Consider the following 20211-nt stretch of genomic DNA (forward strand, 5'->3'; position numbering starts at 1 on the left):
ACTGCTAAAGGATAGCAATTTCATATAAACAAAACTTTGCACTTAAATAACCAAGAATTGCAGTATCTCTTTGTTTGTTTGTTTGTTTAAGAGAGAGCAGAGGGAGAGTAAAAGGGAGAAGCAGACTCCCCACTGAGCAGGGAGCCTGATGCAGGGCTTGAATCCAGGACCTTGAGATCATGACCTGAGCTAAATGCAGACACTTAACCAACTGAGCCACCCAGGCACCCCTGCAGTATTTCTCTTAATGATAGCATAATATAAAATTATTCTTTGCTTTCTTCCAGTCCCAGAAATATTTATCAAAAGGGAATAGGAATAAATGGCTGAGTTTTCTAAAATTTAAAAGTAACAGTTTGGCTGGGATGTGATGTACTATCACTTAGCACCTAAAAAGATATGCACTCCCCTCGCCCCAACTAATGACAAAATTCAACAGATTTTATTGACACACTGGGAAAAAAAGTATCAAACCAACTTCTATGTCTATGTTCCACATCTTATTAAGATCTGTGATTAAATATTCCTAAGAAAATTATTCAGCTTGGCAGGATAGTACAGTAGTAGGAAGCATTGAAGATTTTGGAAACTAATTGAAAACTTACACACACACGAACACACACAAATAGCAGTAGGCCCACAAGAAGAGGCACTACATAAAAGTTTAAAAAAAAAATTATAAGGGGAATAATCCAACTACTTATAAAATTACTTTCATCAAAAGAAAAGCACCTAGCTTCTTTTCTGAGGTTCTCATCTATGCTGATATTAGCAAACAGTATTCACTTCATTGTATTATGAGTTTCAAGGGAAAAATAAATATCAGTGTTTCCTGGCTTTTATTTAAACTTCAGGAAAATGACTGATCAATGGTGCTTTAAGGTGTGGAGCATTATGTTAGGAAAATCATAAAGAATGTGTGGACAACCCTTTTTTCCTCACCTGCCTTGAGGAAGTATAAACCAAGTAATAGAAATAAAGCATAATGGAACAGAAGGATGCTGAAATTGAATTGGGAATGGGAAAGATGAACAGGAAACATCTCCTGCCCCTAGTGGGATTGTCTCTCTGTGAGCGATGGCTGTCGTGTCTTCATATCTCACTACGGTTCAATTCAGTACACTTCTGCAGATGCCTTTCATACTTAGAATAATATAGTCCATAAATTTTTAATAAATGAATATAAATTATATATAATATACCTATAACATATTATAGGATTTCCTACAGACATTGAATTTAGAAGAGTTGGAGCAGAGCCAGAATTTGTGCTTCTATTCTTAAACGTCTCTGTGCTACAACCTATTTCACTCAGAAATCCTTTATTTCTTGCCAGATTGTTAATACTTTAAAAATCCAAGAGTCCTGAAAATTAAGACTCTTGATCACCATTTGTGATGCTCTCTGAAAATAGGTTAGACTCTCCTGTCTTATTAATTTTTTAGTGAGAACTTATTATTTTGAAGGAACATGAAACACAATGCTAAAGTATTTATAGAGACATTAAAATGTTTATATGTGCAAAAGTAAAATGACCATATTTGGCTCTAAATTTTCTAATGAATAAAAAGGAAATGTAAAAAATAATTCTTCTCTTATGCTCTTTGTTTCGATCAAATGGCCAAATGAACTGGCAATAATTTTTGACAATTACAGGTACTATTAAATCTAGTGTCCTTGGGTTTTGTCTGTGTGGCAGTCAGTGTTGGTGCCTGCCCAGATTCTCTGCACCTTCTGGTACACTCTATTCCCCAAGAACATAACACCCACCCAGTGGATCAGGCCAAGGGGAGATTTTCCCTGCAACCATAGTTGTTGGGGAAGGAGGCAAGGGATGTGGTCTTCCCTTGCCTCCTTCCCCACTTCTCACCTGCTTCTCTCATCTCCCTACTGGTTTCTCTCAAGAGCACTTCCTCAACAAATCATGTGCCCCCAAATCTGTGATGCATGCTCTTTTATTGGGAATCTCACTTAACACAGAATCTTTATAGCTAGAATATATTATTACCTCATTAAATTCTTGATCCAGTTTCTACTTGCACTGTATAAAATAATGAAATGAAACCTACAGATTTATCAAATATGGGGTTGACCAATCATAGAGATAACTGAAGTCATGAACTAGCTCCAATGAACAGGCAGAGAAAAAGAGCAAAAGATAAAAACTCAGAGGAATGTCAGGTTCTTGAGTCCAGCTCCAGTGGTTAAATACCTCATTAGTGTCCTTCTGTTTGCCATATACACTTGCTCAATGAGTTTGCTAACTCTGATCCTTCTATGCCATCTGTCACAGTGTAAATTCCTTTTCATTATTTAAATTCAGCAAAGCTCTTACTGATACCTTATTTCAGATACCAAATCAATTCAATTATGCTTTTTATTCTGCCATTTTGATATTAAGTGGAAGAGAAATAATTAGAAAACTGGCATTGATTATAATATGAATTGTCAAGCTCAATTCCAGGCAGAATAACAAGCTAGATATGATGTCGGTTATATTATAAGCTATTGTTCACTGACAAACTTAGCATTTGCAAAACAGTCCACAAAATAAGGGCAGGTGTATAACAGAAAATGTTGAACTAAATAAACTATTATTAATTTGGTGATATGAAAATAACAGAGATAATCACAGCCCTCACTTAGGAACATGAGACAACAATAGAAAATAAGCAATAAGCATAGAACAACAATAAAAACTCTTGCCAAATTTTAAGTTAGTATGTATATATAATTATAAATTTTATTTCACATTTTCTACCTTTAGGTCAGAAGGAATAGTTTACTCTCAAAGCTGCAGAAATATTCCCTCCCTTTATTCTGTTCCAGATTTATAAATAAATAAATACTAATTCAGGAATAGAAATTATTCTCAAGCATACACCATTCTTTAATTCTCTCTGCCTCTGTCCACTGAAGTGTAACCAATTTCTGTCTTATGTGGTAATAGCTCTCTGCTTAAGTGGCTGAAGGGATATATCTCAACCTAGCTTCCTTCCTTCCATCCCCAGAGCCAGGAGCAAAACTATGCCACTGATAGCAGTTATGACCACTCAAGGAACCCTCTGGCAGGATCTCTGGAGCTCCATCTTTGTTTTATCTAAGAACGCCTTTTAGACCCAAAGAATACATCACAATTCTGGGAGAATTACATCAACAATCTATTACTTCCATCCAAGGGTGTTTACAAGCACGTGTCCTCCTGGCTATGGAAACAGGCTTATCAGGCTTAGGGAGGCAGGGGGATGGGAAGACTCTGAACAATCTAGTTCTCCTCCCACCTTTTCAGCATTCTAGAATGTCCATTTTACGACACTGGGTCACAAAAGGGAACAATGGAAAAAGAAATGGAACTTAATGCATATGTACTCTTAGGATCTCTTTATTCTTCAATAAAGATTTCTGAAGCATCTATTTCATGCTTGGTACTGTGTTGAGTACCACAAGTGACGCTGGAACTCCCCTCAAGAAGTTTCTAATGAGGTAAAGAAGAGTTTTCAGCTTTACCTCTTAAACAGTCTTTTGGAACAAAGATAATAGCAATATAAATATGAATTACACAATCTGAAGACAAAGAAAATATGTGAAAAATTAGAAGGCAAAATCTGTCACTCAAATATTTAGAGGGATAATGCAGTATTTACATATGAAACAGGCACAATTAAAATAGAAGGGTGAAATATATAAAAACACTTTTTCTAAAAATCATATTCTTGCTAGATTCAATAGAGATAATTAAGCAAATTTTAAATTTTAAAACTACTGAGGCTATATTTTATCAATCTAAAGGCATTTCCACGTGAACATATTGACTATGTTTGTCTAGCTCTAACGGAACTCTGAATTTCAAGAAGAAAAAATAAAGTCTCTTAAAATCACACACAGTTAAAAAAAAACAAAAACAAATGGTCACTATAAAAACATGAAATAAAGGTAAAGCCAAATGGCAAACAACGAAATTGTTTTTTTGTATGTATGACATCTCTTTATGGTGGAAGCTTTGCTAGTAGCAGCACATATATACACAAAAGTCCACAGACAATCCCGGGAAAAATATATCAAGGCCAACCAAGGTCCTATGAGTATTAGGATTTGATACACACCATATATGGTGTTATGATGAAAAATGCTTTATGCCTTCAGTCTTTACCATGTCATTATCTTCTTTAGGTCAGGCCTTGACTTCACTTCATGTGCACCCTTCTCTCCCCTTCCCACAATCATGAACTTCAAACCTGGACTCTGATGTCCTTATCACTATCATAAGCCAGATAACCATTTACTGCTAGAAAAGCCACTAGAGCAGGACCAAGTAGGGGCTGGGGAAAACAGATGGTTAGGTATAGAGAGACAGGAAGTGATTTTTCCTTCTGGTATTAAATGAGGGGCAGAAGCAAATGCCATCTTTGTCCTCAGCATCCCCTGCCACCTTAGACCCGAGGAGAGCCTGTGATCTTTGTCTTCTGAAGGAAGGTCAGTGAAACTAGAGACATGTGCTATAGGATGGGCCAACACCCCTCTGCTCCTCGCTCAACGGCAGAGTGTGGGCAAATTTCATGACAGAGCTCTTCTTTGCTCCTATCAACATGAACAGCCAGCTCAGTGCTGAATGACAACACCCATCACTTTAGGTATTTCTTTTATATTAAATTTTTTAAAAATCTATTTGACAAAAAAATAGTAACTTTAACCCTGACTTAATATATTTTTTTGTCCTCTGCATGAAGCATCCCACAGAGCTAAGAATAGTCAGGATTGCCTCGGAAATTGAACCTAGTAGAGCTTGATGCTCTGTAGTGTGAGGAGCAAAGACAGTTGTCCGATCGGTTGAAATCAGCCATGCCTGGGGATTGCATCAATCCCGGTGTGCCTTTTAAAACCATGGGAAGTTTTGAATTATTTCCATAAAAGAAAAATTCTCCATTTCAGAAATACATTAAAAGGCACACTTTTATTGGAAATGTAAATAGTCACTTACTTTTCCATGACAGTCACCTTCATCATTGATATTCACTTCATGATGAGAATTCTATAGACAAATGAAGGTCAAAGCTCCTTAGACTCCTCTCATGAGGAAAACTATTATTTTTTAAAATGTTATCATTGCACACATATGTAGACATATAAATATTTATATGGAAACTTACCACCTAGTCAGTGAATAAAAATGGGAATAGAAATGATGTGCTCTGGGAAGCCTCCCTGTGTGACTGTACTTTTAAATCAGGAGGGCACTCTGTTTCTTTTGCCATTTCTGTCTCTGTGTCTAACAGGGAAAGGTCAACATTTCATGTAACATAAGCAAAAAAGGACTTTGGATTCTCTCTCTGTTTACAGAAAGGAAAACATGTGAGGCCCCAGAAGGCGAAGTGACTTAAGATCACACTGCTGGGTTAAACCTAAAACACAGTTTTCTTGATTCTCAATCCAGTCCTACCTCAGTGGTATTGGAAGTATTGATCAGAGTAGTAATCAGCAGCATTGACAAAGGTAAAAAGTTATCAGGTTAGCTAGTAAAAATAGAAGGCATTACAGTAGCAAATTCAGGAGAAACTATGAAGGTCAGCCAGACCTCAGAGAGACAGAAAGACCACAGCTGCACTGTGGAATTATGTGTATTCTGCTAAACCACAAGAGTAGGGCAGATGAGTGCACAGTAGAAATCTAGCTAGAAAAGGTAAAGGTCTTCGGTCAAAGCTGTCCCATGCATTCGCCTCTCAGGGCTGCCCTAGAAATTGGACCCTACATTATGATTCAAAAGAAAAAAAAATCTTAATTAAAAAATAGAACCAGTAAATAGGGGCAGAGTCACATATGGTCTCGGAAACACTGTCTTGAGGGAAACTCTGGGGAGGGCTTAGAATTGGGCCACAAAAAATAATGATGTCATCATGGGAAAGAAAATGATTTCTGTATCAAATGGTGGACTTGAGCCTGAAAACTGCAGAGTAAGGTCCTCGGGCTTGCTGTTCTGGTGATGTGCTCTGGTGCTTCTCCCTTGACTCTGATCAGGGGCAGTGTCGCATGTGATTCAGGAAGTAATGGACCACACTGCCTTAGAGTGTATTCTAGCACTGCCAACCAGAAGGAAACTTCAGGCACCCCAGACCACAAGCCTGGGATAAGCTGGGAAGAACATAAACAGCTGCAATAAAGCACTTATGTTTCCCTCGCACTGCAGCATTTGAAGTCCCATCACAGGACCACACACTTCATCTTCATAGAAAACCTATAACACAAATAGCAACTATTAGCCCCTTTAAAGAAATGTGCAAACCGAGGCTCACAGGATTGCATAGTATTCGTGGAAGATCATGCCAGACACAGCAAGGTCAGAGAATCCAAATTTCTGAATTCCTTTTTCCATTTTATTAAGCAGATTCACCATAAAATGGAGTAAAAAAAAAAAAATCACAATCCATAGTTAATGCAGAAATTTTTCAAAAGGTATCACCTCATATTTCATGGAAATTACATGTTTAAAGTCTTCCTTCTATTTTTCCTCCTAAAAGGGAAATAGTTTTAGAAGAGAAATTATTTTCTGTTTGGTTCTCCTTCTAAATAGTTTTTCCCAATGGAAATAGAAATTTTTGACATGAGGCAGCCTGGTCTTAATGTCTGGCTTATTTTATTTTTTTAGCATTTTCTTATTTTTTAAGTAAGCTCTGTACCCAGCATGGGGCTTGAACTCACAACTCTGAGATCAAAAGTCACATGCATAACCAACTGAGTCAGCCATGCACCCTGATGTTTGGCTTATTCTAATTGTCATATCTAGTGATTACAAATAAATCACTTCTCAAATCTAGATTTTAAAGTTAATGGAATGGGATGTATTTGGTACTTTGTTCTATTTACATTCTAAAATTGAACAGGGGTGGGACGAGGCTAAAAATGGGCTACACAAACCCTTTGGTAGTTACTTAATACTCTTGCAGGATGATCACAGTAGTACCAGTTAAGATATAACTGTTTCCTGTCCCCCGAAAATACTTGTTCTAGGTAAGACACAAAGCTCTCCACAGAAAGGGCAGTAACTGTTGTGACAATCTACCTGCAGTATTTGGAACACATTTGTAGGGGCATGTCCCTGCCTAGTCTTGTTTAGGTAGGGCATCCTTTCCTTTGGTAGGTCTTCTCGTTTACAAGTGAATGGATGAATAAAGCCAATTACGATTAACTGCACTTATGAGAGGTATCAACAAAGATTAACAGGTTTCATTTTTATGAGAGTTGTGCTCTTTGTACTCTTGAGATTCTCTTATAAACTTATAGGACCTAGAGCTTTCCAGCTACATACTGTACTTAATTAATCCAATGGTTAAAACAGAGGTACTCATCTATCAATGGACAATTGGGTCACTCCCATATCTTGGCTATTGTAAATAATCTTGCAATAAACAAAGAGGAGCAAAAGTCTTTTTGAATTACTGCTTTGGTTTTTTGGGGGGTAAAGAAGATGTGGTATATATATATATAATGGGATATTACTCAGCCATAAAAAAGAATGAAATCTTGTCATTTGCAAAAACATGGATGGACCTAGAGGGTATATGCTAAGCAAAATAAGTGAGACAGAGAAAGACAAATGTCATATGATTTCACTCATATGTGTAATTTAACAAACAAAACAAACAAACAAAGAGAGACAAACAAAAACCCAGACTCTTAAATACAGAGAACAAACTGAAGGTTGATGGAGGGGACATGGGTGGGGGGATGGGCTAAATGGGTGATGGGTATTAAGGATGGCACTTGTGATGAGCACTGGGTATTATATGTAAGTGATGAACCACTAAATTCTACTCCTGAAACTAATATTACACTATATGTTAACTAACTAGAATTTAAATAAAAACTTGAAACAAAACAAACAAACAAAAGCAAACAAAAGAGACAAACAAAAAAACAGACTCTTAAATACAGAGAACAAAATGGTGGTTGGCAGAGGGGAGGTGGTTGGGGGATGGGTGAAACAGACAAAAGAGATTAAGAGTACATTTATCCTGATGAGCACTGAGAAATGTATGAAATTGTGGAATCACTATATTGTATGCCTGAAACTAATATAACACTGTATGTTAACTATACCTGAATAAAAAAAAAAATTAAAGATTTTATTTATTTGACACAGAGAGAGAGAGCACAAGCAGGGGGAGTGGGAGAGGGAGAAGCAGGCTCCCCGCTGAGCAGGGAGTCTGATGTGGGACTCAATCCCAGGACCCCGGGATCATGACCTGAGCTAAAGGCAGATGCTTAACTGACTGAGCCCACCCAGGCGCCCCCCAAAAAAATTTTAATGAAAACAAAAAATGAAAAAAGAAGTTACTCTCTTGACAGATGAACTCAGCATGAAATATGGTTTGTCTGTTTGTTGCCGGCTTATAATAATAATAAATACTAATAATGCAACATTAATTTTATAGGTTCAATGAGGAAAATAAATGTAGAAAACTATTTTAAGAGCCCTAACTACACTTGTGGTGAGCATAGCATAACGTACAGAGATGTTGATTCATTATGTTGTACACCTGAAACTAATGTAAATTGGGTGTCAACTATACTCAAATAAAAAATTAAATTAAATTAAATTAATATTAATAAAATATTATAAGATGTGTTGTGAAAAAAAATTTTTAAATAAAAAACAGTTGTTAAAAATATTTCATATGGTCTTCTGAGACAGGCCAGACAACATTCCTTACCTGAAAACTGCACGTCAAAAACAATAATCTTCACAAAATTATTTAGAACTTCACAAGGAAGTTTCTATTAATGTTATGAATGTATGTTTGTATACTCATACATATACAGATAGATAGGTATATATGTTATAAATAAATATTTCCTGGTGGACAGCCATCATTCATATTATAGTTGCATTAATTTTTCCCCTAAGGTAAACAGATATTGCATACAATCTCTAAATTTATCTGTATTCATGAATTTGTTCCACTCAAGAGAGAAGTAACTCTCTTGCTCTAAACTCTTCAAAAGTAGTGTCTATCCAACATTATGAAAGTTTTCCTCCATCTAATGTTTGAAATGGGTGAAGTTAAAATTTCTTACCATCCAGGCTGTGACAAAGTCCCCCATCCAGGTCCCTACCGCAGCTAATTTCATGAAACTTTCATTTCGGATGCCCATATAGTCTGTAATGATATATGCTCTGTGGAAACAAACACACAAGACATTGTCCATACTGAGAGAGCCATATCAAAGCGTTCTGGTTCAGCAACACGCAAAGGGACTTCCCTCCCTTTCAACAAGCTCTCCTGCCTTTGTCTCATCACATATGCTTACAGATCTGAAAGGCTAGGAAGACTTCTGCGGGTGTCTGGGTCAGGTCCAATTAGATTTGAAGACTGACTGTGGCTCTACCAATTACCATGTGCATTTAATTTTCAAGCTGTAAGACTGACAACAGTTTTTGAAAAATCAAACAGAAATACTCAGTAAAGGCATCATTTCATGCTCACTCAGGTATGCAGAGTGTGGAAACAATTCCTGAAGTAGAGTAACTTGAAAGGGAAGAGAAAAGCTCGCTTTTCCTTCAGTTCTGTTGACTCAGAACTATTGAAGAGGTACTGGGTCTAGGCTTTGGATACAATATCATACCTGAATAATGGTCAAAAAATGTCCATTTCAGAAAATTTCCACAGAATAAAGAAACATAAAATTTGATTCAAATACATGTGGTTTAAATTATTACTTAAATAACAATAACCAGATTTAATTTCATCTCTTTTTGTATCACAAATTCTTCTGCTTCCTATAACACCAATTCATGTTCTTCATGGTCCAAAGAGAGATTCAAAGGCACAACTGATCATTAAATACAAGTAACAAGACTATGCTTATTGCATGTAATTTTTATTTCCTTTTCCTCATTTGATATTCAAGAAAATCTAAGAATTATTTTCCCATTGTACAATTTCTCCAGGAAAACTGGGACACAGGGAGATCATTTAACTTGCCCAATTAATACCACACAACTAATGAATGGTAATTAGGAATCAAATTTCTCTCTCTCTCTCTTTCTCTCTCTGCCTCTCAAGTTTTTTTTTTTTACTCAGATTTTTTTTTACTTTAAATTTTGTTCCTTTTCTTAAACATGATAACACCTGTACAATTTAGAATATTAGTTAACCTTGATTCTTCTTAGATTAACTTTAAAACAAAACACAGTAGAAAATGATACGTTTGTTATTTAGTGAAACTACAAAGAAATAATTTTTTTAAGTCATTGAGAGGTAAATCATCTCCAATTCAGTTGTTTTTTTTTTCCTGGAGTTCTTTCTTACAGTTTTGTTATCCATAAAATAAACAAATATTTAAATAGTTTTACTTAACAAAAATAAACATATGAATTCTTAAAAGCACTTTTTTTCCACATCCTTCATTCACCTACCTTAGAAAATCTTTATAAAAATCTTAAGATCTCACCTCAAAATTCTGAGTCTCTATTCCATAGGTTTCCATAATAACCAAAATAACTAAGCTGCTGGCTTACAATATTCCAGAGACCATTATAAGCACTTTAAATACAGTGTCTCCAATAGCTTCCATGCCAGCACAATGAAATGTGTTATTATTCCTGTTTCACAGATATAGAACTGAGGCTTTGGAGAGTTTTTACAACTTTCTCAAGGTCAAGCATCTAGGAAATGGACAAGGTTTGAATCTAAATTTGATTGACTCCCAAATCCAGACACTTAACCACTATGCTATATCTTCTTCCTACAAGGGTTAGTGAGATATAAAAAAAACACAAAGACTATCTACTCTATTCCCCAGTATTTTAGTAGACAATGAAGATCCAGACTTATTTCCTTTGAGGATAATTCATAACAGAAGCCAAGAGTAGTATGCAGAAGCTGCAGCTCGTCAGAGTCACCCTCAAGTCTTGGACTCCCACTGAGTTCACCAATCTAAGCAGCCTCCATGTGAAAGTCCACAAGTTAACTTGGACAGCTCGGTCTTAGTCCCTTCAGTAGCACTACTGGTGAACAGTTCTTGGGCAGTGAACTCAGCGTACTTTAGAGTATCAGCTCTCATAACTGTCCAGCTCTTTCAATAACACTTATTTTGAAGGATGTGTTCAATGACACATCCCTACATGCCTACTTTGCCAATTAGTTCTAGAATACATTGAGCTAGGGTGGAAATTTCAGGGTACCTTCCTTGTGATAACATAGGTATGTCTAAGAGAAGACATCATTCTCTAATTTCAGTATCTAAAAATAGGGATGAGATGGATAAGCTTGCAGGAGATTAATGATCCAGCCAAGAACAACTAAAAAATATAAATAAAACATAAAATCTACTTACAACAACCTGAAAGCTGATTAAGCAATGAGAACTAGAAAAACCAATTTATAAGATTGGAGGGAATTGTGGAAACGTTAGCTATATTTTCTCTGGGGACATTTGCTGATTCTGCATGCAAGGCAAGAGGATGAGAATCTAGGCTTTGCCTGGGCAGGGAGGAGTCTCAGTGAGCTGGAGAGACAAACATTAGGAACTTAAGGAACCAAGATCCTCATCTTGGAGGGGCCCAGAAGGAGGCATGATACACAGCTGGGTTTACTTTCAAGACATTTACCAAATTATGAATTATGTTCAGGGGGTAGGCTAAGAGACTAAGCAGAAAGTTTCTGAAAAGCACAGCAGAGGTTTGGCAATTTCACCACATTGAGGAGACTATTGTATTTCAGAACCTGCCAGAAGGAATGGCCCAAGAGAATACACAGAGCAATGGGAGGCTAGAGAATACCAGAGATGGATGGGTCCTTACTGAAACTGAATCAGTCCTTACCTACTCCATTCCATGACTGGATTAAGGTGATCAGCTTCTATTCCTCCCATCTAACAGAGGAAAGAGTGAACATTTTCGGGATGAATAAAATATCATCTAGGTCCCCTACACACTTTTATACATAACAACCATCATTCATTTAAAAACTACTAGGATGTCAAGAAACAGGGTTATACCATTGAAAATCAAGAGAAAAAACAATGTCTAAAACTAGATAATAAGCTCCAAGAGGACAGAAAGTTACTGTGGCCATTCTTTTCACTGTTGATTCCCCAGCACTTAGAGCACCGCCTGCAAATAGTATGTTATCAATAAACATTTGCTTACTGTGTGAATTAAGGAAGCAAACCAAGTTATTCATATTTTTTTCTATATGGTATGGGTAGATCTATGTATATTAAACCATAGAAACGTGGTAAAGTAAGATCTGAACTGTGGGCATGTGGTGAGTACTGAATGCTGTGGTAACAATGAAGATGAGATAGCACAATTTATGAAATAACTAGTATATATAAAAGTGAAGGGTGATATATAAAAGGTAGTAAGTATTCTAACTTTTGCTGCTTTAGACAAACATACAGAATTACAAATATGCAACCTGTCACAAAAATTTGGAAATACTAGTTCATTGATTTGCATACCCATTAACAGTAACAACACTTCCTGTTCTGGTTATAAAGGACAGAGTGTGCATACATTTATCAGTTTGAATATCACATTGCTCTCTACAAAAGTGAAGTTGTGAAGCTTCATACCCAATGTTTCGGGGAGTGATTGAGAATTAAGTGTTATTTGCTAGGAGGCACCATTAACGTTTTAGTTTTGTTTGGAGTTTTAGCTAATTATTTCAACTATTCATACATCTTTTGTTTGTTTTATACTTTAGCTTGTTATTCCCACTGTGCGTAGGTCTAGAAAATCTTGCAGTTCTATCAGCCTTCCAGGTAAATATCATTCACTGATATTTTCTAAAAATTCTAAATGAATTTCTTTACAGGCTGTAACTCCAGTTTTTATTTTTTGAGATCTCAAGTTTAACTGCCAAACCCATAACAGATGTGTGGAAACTTCAATATACAGGATCGTGGAAATGTTCATAATTATCAAAGCAGCCTGAAAAGCTATCAGGACTATCGCACCTAGTGAAAACCATGTGCTAAATGGGCATACACTAATCAGATTCTAACATGGGCTAAATAGTCAATAAAACCATAATCTAGTATATTGCCCTTACAGGTAACAGTCTTGCTCACTAGCAACAAAAGTTCCAGTTCACTTCAGTCTATTACTTATATGTACATGGATGGAGTCAGTGCCAGGTGATTTAGGAGTTGAGTCTCTGAAAGTTTAACAGAAGGCAGTAAACATAGATCACCAAACCAATATGGATTCATGCTTCACTGAAGATCCATCTGTGCCCAGCTGGATTCATAATGTCACAGCTGTCTCTCCCAGCCATGTTTGGGCAACATAAACAAGATTGGGGGCTTCATACACAAGTAAATCATGGATAAGGAGTTGACGTAACATGAGTACAGTCTTGCATTAAACACAATGAAACTAAAGCAAAAATTCTAAGCATTCTTGTGACATTGAGGAAAAAAAATCTGTCACTACAAAGCACCAAGAATTAAACCTAGATTTATTATATTAACTCTCTCTCACTCTTCTTGTGTTTGTGAGGAAATGATTAACAGACTTCAATCTAGTCACTTAGTGAACTATTATCCAAATAACCACATTTTAGGGGTGCCTGGGTGGCTCAGTCATTAAGCGTCTGCCTTCGGCTCAGATCATGATCCCAGGGTCCTGGTATCGAGCCCCACATCAGGCTCCCTGCTCTGCGGGAAGCCTGCTTCTCCCTCTCCCACTCCCCCTGCTTGTGTTCCCTCTTTTCCTGTGTCTCTCTGTCAATAAATAAATAAAATCTTAAAAAAAAAAAACCAAATAACCACATTTTAGTATTTTTGCTCAAAATTCTTAGTTTTTGCTTATTGAAAGGCTTATTTTTAAAAGATTTTATTTATTTATTTATTTGACAGAGAGAGAGAGACAGTGAGAGAGGGAACACAAGCAGGGGGAGTGGGAGAGGGAGAAGCAGGCTTCCCGCTGAGCAGGAACCCGATGTGTGGCTCAATCCCAGGACCCTAGGATCATGACCTAAGCCAAAGGCAGATGCTTGACAACTGAGCCACCCAGGCGCCCCTATTGAAAGGCTTTGATGGAATTCAATACACGTGTATGAACCTTCCAGGCAAGAGCTATGGTATGAACCTATGAAACAAGATGCATTGGAATGTCAAAATCCTGCAGACAATAATTAGAAGTAGCCTGGAATAATTAAAATTGCATCTGGACCTAAAATGCTTACAGATAAAATGCTACCTCAAATTTCTCAACTTCAGCCATATATACCTTCTAATTTTTATAAGGGAAGACATATATAAAAAGACTGCAGATGGAGTTTTCATTGAACAAACTCACCCTGTCTGTGAATACATTCACCATACATCACCCATTCCTTTCATCCCTTGCTTTGCTTCAGCCCATTCAGTGAAACTCATCCGTACTAGATATAGACACCTTAGTATATCAGCAATTCCTCCCCCTCGTTTACTCCTAACATTTGATTAATCACTAAGATTACTTCTGAAAGGCTCTCAAATCTATGCTGTTTTTCTGTCATCACTACTACCAATGTCTTAATCCTGTTCATAAACTCCTCTAACCTAAATTAAAGCAATGGCCTCCTATTTCTCTGTGACTATCTTCCTCTTATTTCAGACTCTGCATTGCCACTGTAGTGACCCCTGGGGAAGGAATACATTATAACAAAGAGCAGGAGTCCTAGAACCAGAAAGTCATGGGTTTGCAAACTACCTCCCACTTTATGACATGGGAAAAATGATCAACTTATTCCCTTATCTGTAGAGTGGGGATAAAAATATCTATTTCTCACACAGGTTTCCTGAGGATTAACATTATTACATTTTTGAAATAAGAATGTAAAGTTTCTCACACAATTTCATAATAGGCATGTAAAACATGGCAGACCTCTAGCCTACTGACTCCCACTTTCTAAAATAATACAGTGGCTCCCACTGTCACAGAGTAGAGCATGGATAAGAAGACTGTCCACTCTCTGCCAAGCCATGCTTTCATTCAGACACCTCTCTTTTCATGTCACAACCTCCTTTTATTAGACCCTCTACCTCACCACGAAATCAATCTCACCAAACACCCCACTATTCTATAATGTGCCTTAGTATCCTTATTTTTTTTTTACCTTAGTATCTTTGTGTGCAATGTTCTTTGTTTGGAATGCCATCCACTTTCCTCTGGCCTGAGATCACTAGCCACTGAGAAATCTCCTGCCATTACCCCTGAAAGCCATCCCTTCCCTGGTATTACCATAACTCTTTGAATATACTTCAGTATTAAATCTTCCTCAAGTATTTTAATGATTTTCTCACATTGCCCCTCTCTCCCACAAGACTTAGCTGATCAAGGATAAAGAACATGTTTCACTTGGCCAAGCAGGTAAATTTTTTTCCCAGCTTATAGTATGACTTAGGGATGTAATAAATATTTAAATGAATTAAGTAGTCAATTGATTAATTTAAAATTACTTAGATTATCTGACATCAGGGCCAAACTAGGAAGAGGACAAAAGGATAAAAAATAAAAAAAGAATCTGCAATATAAGATAAACTAAAAATAAACATCAAAGACGAGTAGGCCATGTAATTATTATGTTCTAACAAAGAACAGAATATCATTGTATCATTTTTATTATCTCTTCTAGAATAAAAAGCTAGAGGCAAGGATTTAAGCAAATCAAAATGAAGAATACATCCTTGACTTTCTGCAATTACATGTTGTAAATTAATTTGAATGTAATTTAGTTGACTAATAATGAAAAAAAGTAAAATATTGTAAAATCTCTGCATGGTATCTACAGAATCTTATTATTTAAAAGAATCTTTTTTAAATTAAAAATAGAACTACCATATATATGATCCAGTAATTCCACTACTGGGCATTTACCCATAGACTATGAAAACACTAGTTCAAAAAAATATATGAACTCCTATATTTAATGCAACATTATTTACAATGGCCAAATTGAGGAAGCAGCCCAAGTGTCCATCCATAGATGAATGGACAAAGAAGATGTGGAATATTACTCAGCCATGACAAAGAATGAAATCTTGCCATTTGCGACATTGATGGATCTAGAGAGTATAATAAACAGAAAATAAATCAGAGAAAGACAAACATCATATGATTTCACTCATATGTGGAATTTAAAAACAAAACAAATGAGCAAAGAAAAAAGAGACAAACCAGATAAAAGACTCTTAAATACAGAGAACAGACTGATGGTTACCAGAGGGGAGGTGGGTGGAGGGGAAGGGTGAAATAGGTGCTGGGGATTAAAGAGTACACTTACCATGATGAGCATTGAGTAATGTATATAATTCCTGAATCACTATATTGTACCCCTGAAACTAATATAACACTCTATGTTATTTATACCAGAATTAAAAATAATAATAAAAAATAAATAAGTTATGGGGTTGTAATGTACAGTATGGTAACTATACTTAATAATACTGTATTGGATATTTGAAAGTTGCTAAGAGTGTAGATCTTTTTTTAAAAAAGTTGTATTTATTTATTTGAGAGGGCAAGAGAGCACAAGTGCAAGGGGGAGTGGGGATAGAGGGAGAGTTAGTAGAGGGAGAGGGAGAAGCAGACTCTCCGCTGAGCAGGGACCCCAACCCCAACACAGGAACCAGGGATCGTGACCTGACCCAAAGGCAGATGCTTAACCAACTGAGCCACCCAGACACCCCAAGAGTGTAGATCTTAAAAATTCTCAACACAAGAAAAAAAAATTATAACTATGTATGGCGATAGATGTTAACTAAGGTTGTTGTGGTCATCATTTTGCAGTATATACAAATATCAAATCATTATGTTGTACACCTGAAACTAATATAATGTTATAGATCAATTATACCTCAATAAAAAATTAACAGAAAGATGGCAAAGAAAATAGTAAGTAAAAAAAATAAAAGAATCCTTTTAAATGAGACTAGATATCAATATGTAGCTTTGTGCACCAATTTGCTGGCACCAACAATACAAGAGCTATACAGTAAAATACATTTCTTTTATTCATGTGAAAAAAGAAAGCAAATTTATTTCACTGCCTTTCAAATGGATACTGCCAACCTACATTTGTTGTTTGTTCTTTGAAGGCAAAATTTAGAAGTTTACCAGGCTATAAAATAATACAGCCTCAAAACTAATTTTAAAGTTACAGAATTTTTGTGTTATACCCCAAGTTTCTATCTTACTTCACTTTTTTTTCCTCACCTTCACAAATACTCCAGGAATATACAATCAAATTGGATGCCCAAAATGGGCCTATCTTCTACTTCTAGTGAATTAAACACAGCCAAGACAACGTATCTTTTCTAAAGTCACTGGAAAAACAATAGAAACAATAAAAATGTAAAATCCTGAACTTTTTGCTAAGAGAGCTCCAATAAATCCCCACAGGAATCCAGAGAGCCACATATTACTTAAAATTAATTTCATATCTAACTTGATCACATTTTAATGTTAAATAACATTCAATGTGTTTATAACTATTCAGATAAAATATATCTGAATTGTAACGTGAATTGCGAGCTGAGCCAGAATGGCATTAATTAATTTATCTTACATAATGATGCTTCCTTCCAAATTAATTAGGGAGGCATAAAATAACTTATAAATTCTGCTAAGATTCTGATGCTGCTCAAAGAAGAACAAAAAGCAAGTTCACTTTTAATGGATGTTTTTCAATGAAGGTAAGTGTTCAGGGCTGTTAAAAGGTCAAAATAGATAAGAAATAATGGAACAAAAATGTTGGGACATAAATACAATAATTAACTTTGGGCAGAAACTATAATTTTTCCACTGTGTCTAATAAAATAAAGAAACATGAAAAATGAGACGGTCTTTCTACTCCTTACAAAATTTTCAAATTCAAAGCATAATTGCTTTGTGATAGTATGATAATCATTCTTTTCCTTCTCTTCTCCTTCCCCTCCCCCTCCCCTTCTCCTTCTCTTTCTACTCCTCCTCCTTCTTTTGGCTGTGAATTCAATCACCTCTCATTCTCTTCCCCATGGCTGGCTACCCAACACTATTTCCCAGTCACTTATTCTCTATTCTTGTTGAAGACATTTTAGGCTCTAGTTATAGGAAGGGGGAAGGGGGCTATTTTCTCAACCAAAAACCCTTCTTGCAGCATGTGAATTTATATTAGATAAGCACCTACCTTATTTCTTTTCACTAAACAAATAATTACTGATGTCTCACTATATGCTAGACCATGGGCATGATACTTATAAACTCAGTTTTCCGAGGGAAAGGAAACAGCACCTCAGAGCTAAGTGGTCACTTCCTACATTACCATCCAGTATTTCTTGTCTAATAATTTCCTCTGTCCTACAACCACCCTTCCCCAATCAGGGTTCTAAGTGTAAGCTTAAGGACACATGTATACAACAATATCCAACTCTGCCACTGGCCTATTTTTTTTTTTTTTTTCCTTTTCTGGTAATTAAGAACCAAGATTCAAAGAGAAAAAGAAGGAAATCTTTATCCACAAGGTTGGATGGAAAAAAAAAAAAAAAGGAAAGTGTCCACATTCTGTCCTGTGCACTGGGGAACTCAAGTCTGCAGCAACAGAGAAGGGGGTATTGAGCAGAAGACAGAGGTACACTGACTCACTCAAAGGAGGAAAGAAGAAAGATAACAGAACATAGGTGGGTCTAATTCCACCATTTTCCACAAACCAGCTTCCTGTACTTGGGATTCCATGAGACACCTCCTGTTAATTTCTAATAATTACTGCCTCCCATCTTTGTTCCTAAGCTCACTGGACTGAGCTTCCACTCATTGCAATGAAAAGAGTTGTAACCATTTGCCAAGAAAAAAAATGTTAGTCTAAAAATGTGCTTTTGAATATTTAGTTCAATTTTAACAATACGAGAATCTTGTAAATCCTTTGAGAAAGGGATGCCATTAAATTGGCTAAAAGAAGAGTCACCAGTGTGGCTGATAAACGGATGTTCATTTTCAAATGGGGACCCCTAAGAAGAACAAGAATAAATGCATTGCACCCACTCTTTACCCCACTGCCTAAGACAACAGGGAGACTTTTAAATCTCAGTGTACTATTCACATGAACAAAATTCGTAAGTGTGCTGAAGTTCCAAACAGCACCAGTTAAAAAATGGGCATACAAGCTCTAGATAAAACCAATCTGTTAGAATGTGTCTCCATTTCATGAGATGTGGGGCACACTAGGAGAGTGTCAAACAAGTGACAATAAATGGTGGAGTAGCTGTGTGTTTAATAGATAAAAAGCTAGATAAAAAGGTTACATCTCTTAGCTTGCTGGTCTAAAAGGAACCTGATTTTGAAATAAAAAGTGTTGACAAAAGACAAAATAAAGATAGATAAAGTGTAGCTTAGAGAGAGTGGAGGTTGCACTTTTGACATATCAAAGATTTTTACTGGGCTGCTACAAAGTGTCAGCAGAAGGTAACAAAAAGATCAGATGAAGCTGACATCACTTAGTGTAAAATAAAGAGCTGGAGAGAGTTTCACAGTAGCTTGGGAGGGGAGCCCTGGAATTGAGTTTGCCAATGATATGAGTGACTTGGGGTAGCAGATTTAGGACTCAAAAACTTTCCAGGTGTCCAATTCTCTTGGGATGCTAAAGAGCACACACCTTTCACCCACAGCCAGCTCTGCACTTAGACCCTTTGTGTAAGAGCCAAGCCCACGGGGCATTTCTTTATCCTAACAATGCCTAAGTATTATCAAATGCCCTTCAAATTAGAAATGACATGATTCTGGGGCGCCTGGGTGGCTCAGTTGGTTGAGCAACTGCCTTCGGCTCAGGTCAGGATCCTGGAGTCCCGGGATCGAGTCCCACGTCGGGCTCCCTGCTCAGCAGGGAGTCTGCTTCTCCCTCTGACCCTCCCCACTCTCATGTGCTCTCTGTCTCTCATTCTCTCTCTCTCAAATAAATAAATAAAATCTTTAAAAAAAAAAAAAAAAGAAATGACATGATTCTTATTGCTCCATAAATTGGCTCTGCAATTTTCCTAATTATATAGCTTCATTTGATTTAACAATAAAGAATTTCATGCTCTGCTTTGCAATGCGTGCTCTACAAGCTATATCACACCAGCCTATGGTATGGGAAAAAAAAAAAAAAAAAAGGAAATAAAGCCAAATTTCCACCCCTTGTGAGCATTTCAGGCCCATCAAGTTCCTCCCAAATAATGCAATGAGCTTTCAGGGAGTTGTGCTGCTGAAAC

General features: G+C 36.5%; 1 protein-coding gene across 5 annotated transcripts in view; it reads right to left on the bottom strand.

Annotated features, from left to right (window-relative positions):
- The window catches only part of TMEM117 (transmembrane protein 117), a 499951-nt gene that overhangs the window by 221943 nt on the left and 257797 nt on the right, over nt 1–20211 (bottom strand). For 3 of the 5 annotated variants that reach the window (XM_035002830.1, XM_035002829.1, XM_035002833.1), the window contains one exon: nt 9070–9169. In XM_035002830.1, coding sequence (XP_034858721.1) covers nt 9070–9169 — 100 coding nt within the window. Of the gene's footprint in view, nt 1–9069; nt 9170–9479; nt 9906–11818; nt 12042–20211 lie in introns of those variants that run through there. The other 2 variants (XM_035002831.1, XM_035002832.1) reach the window with 2 other exon arrangements.

Source organism: Mirounga leonina, unplaced genomic scaffold (genome assembly GCF_011800145.1).
Source record: "Mirounga leonina isolate KUSES-001 unplaced genomic scaffold, KU_Mleo_1.0 Mir_126, whole genome shotgun sequence".
Taxonomy (NCBI): Eukaryota; Metazoa; Chordata; class Mammalia; order Carnivora; family Phocidae; genus Mirounga; species Mirounga leonina.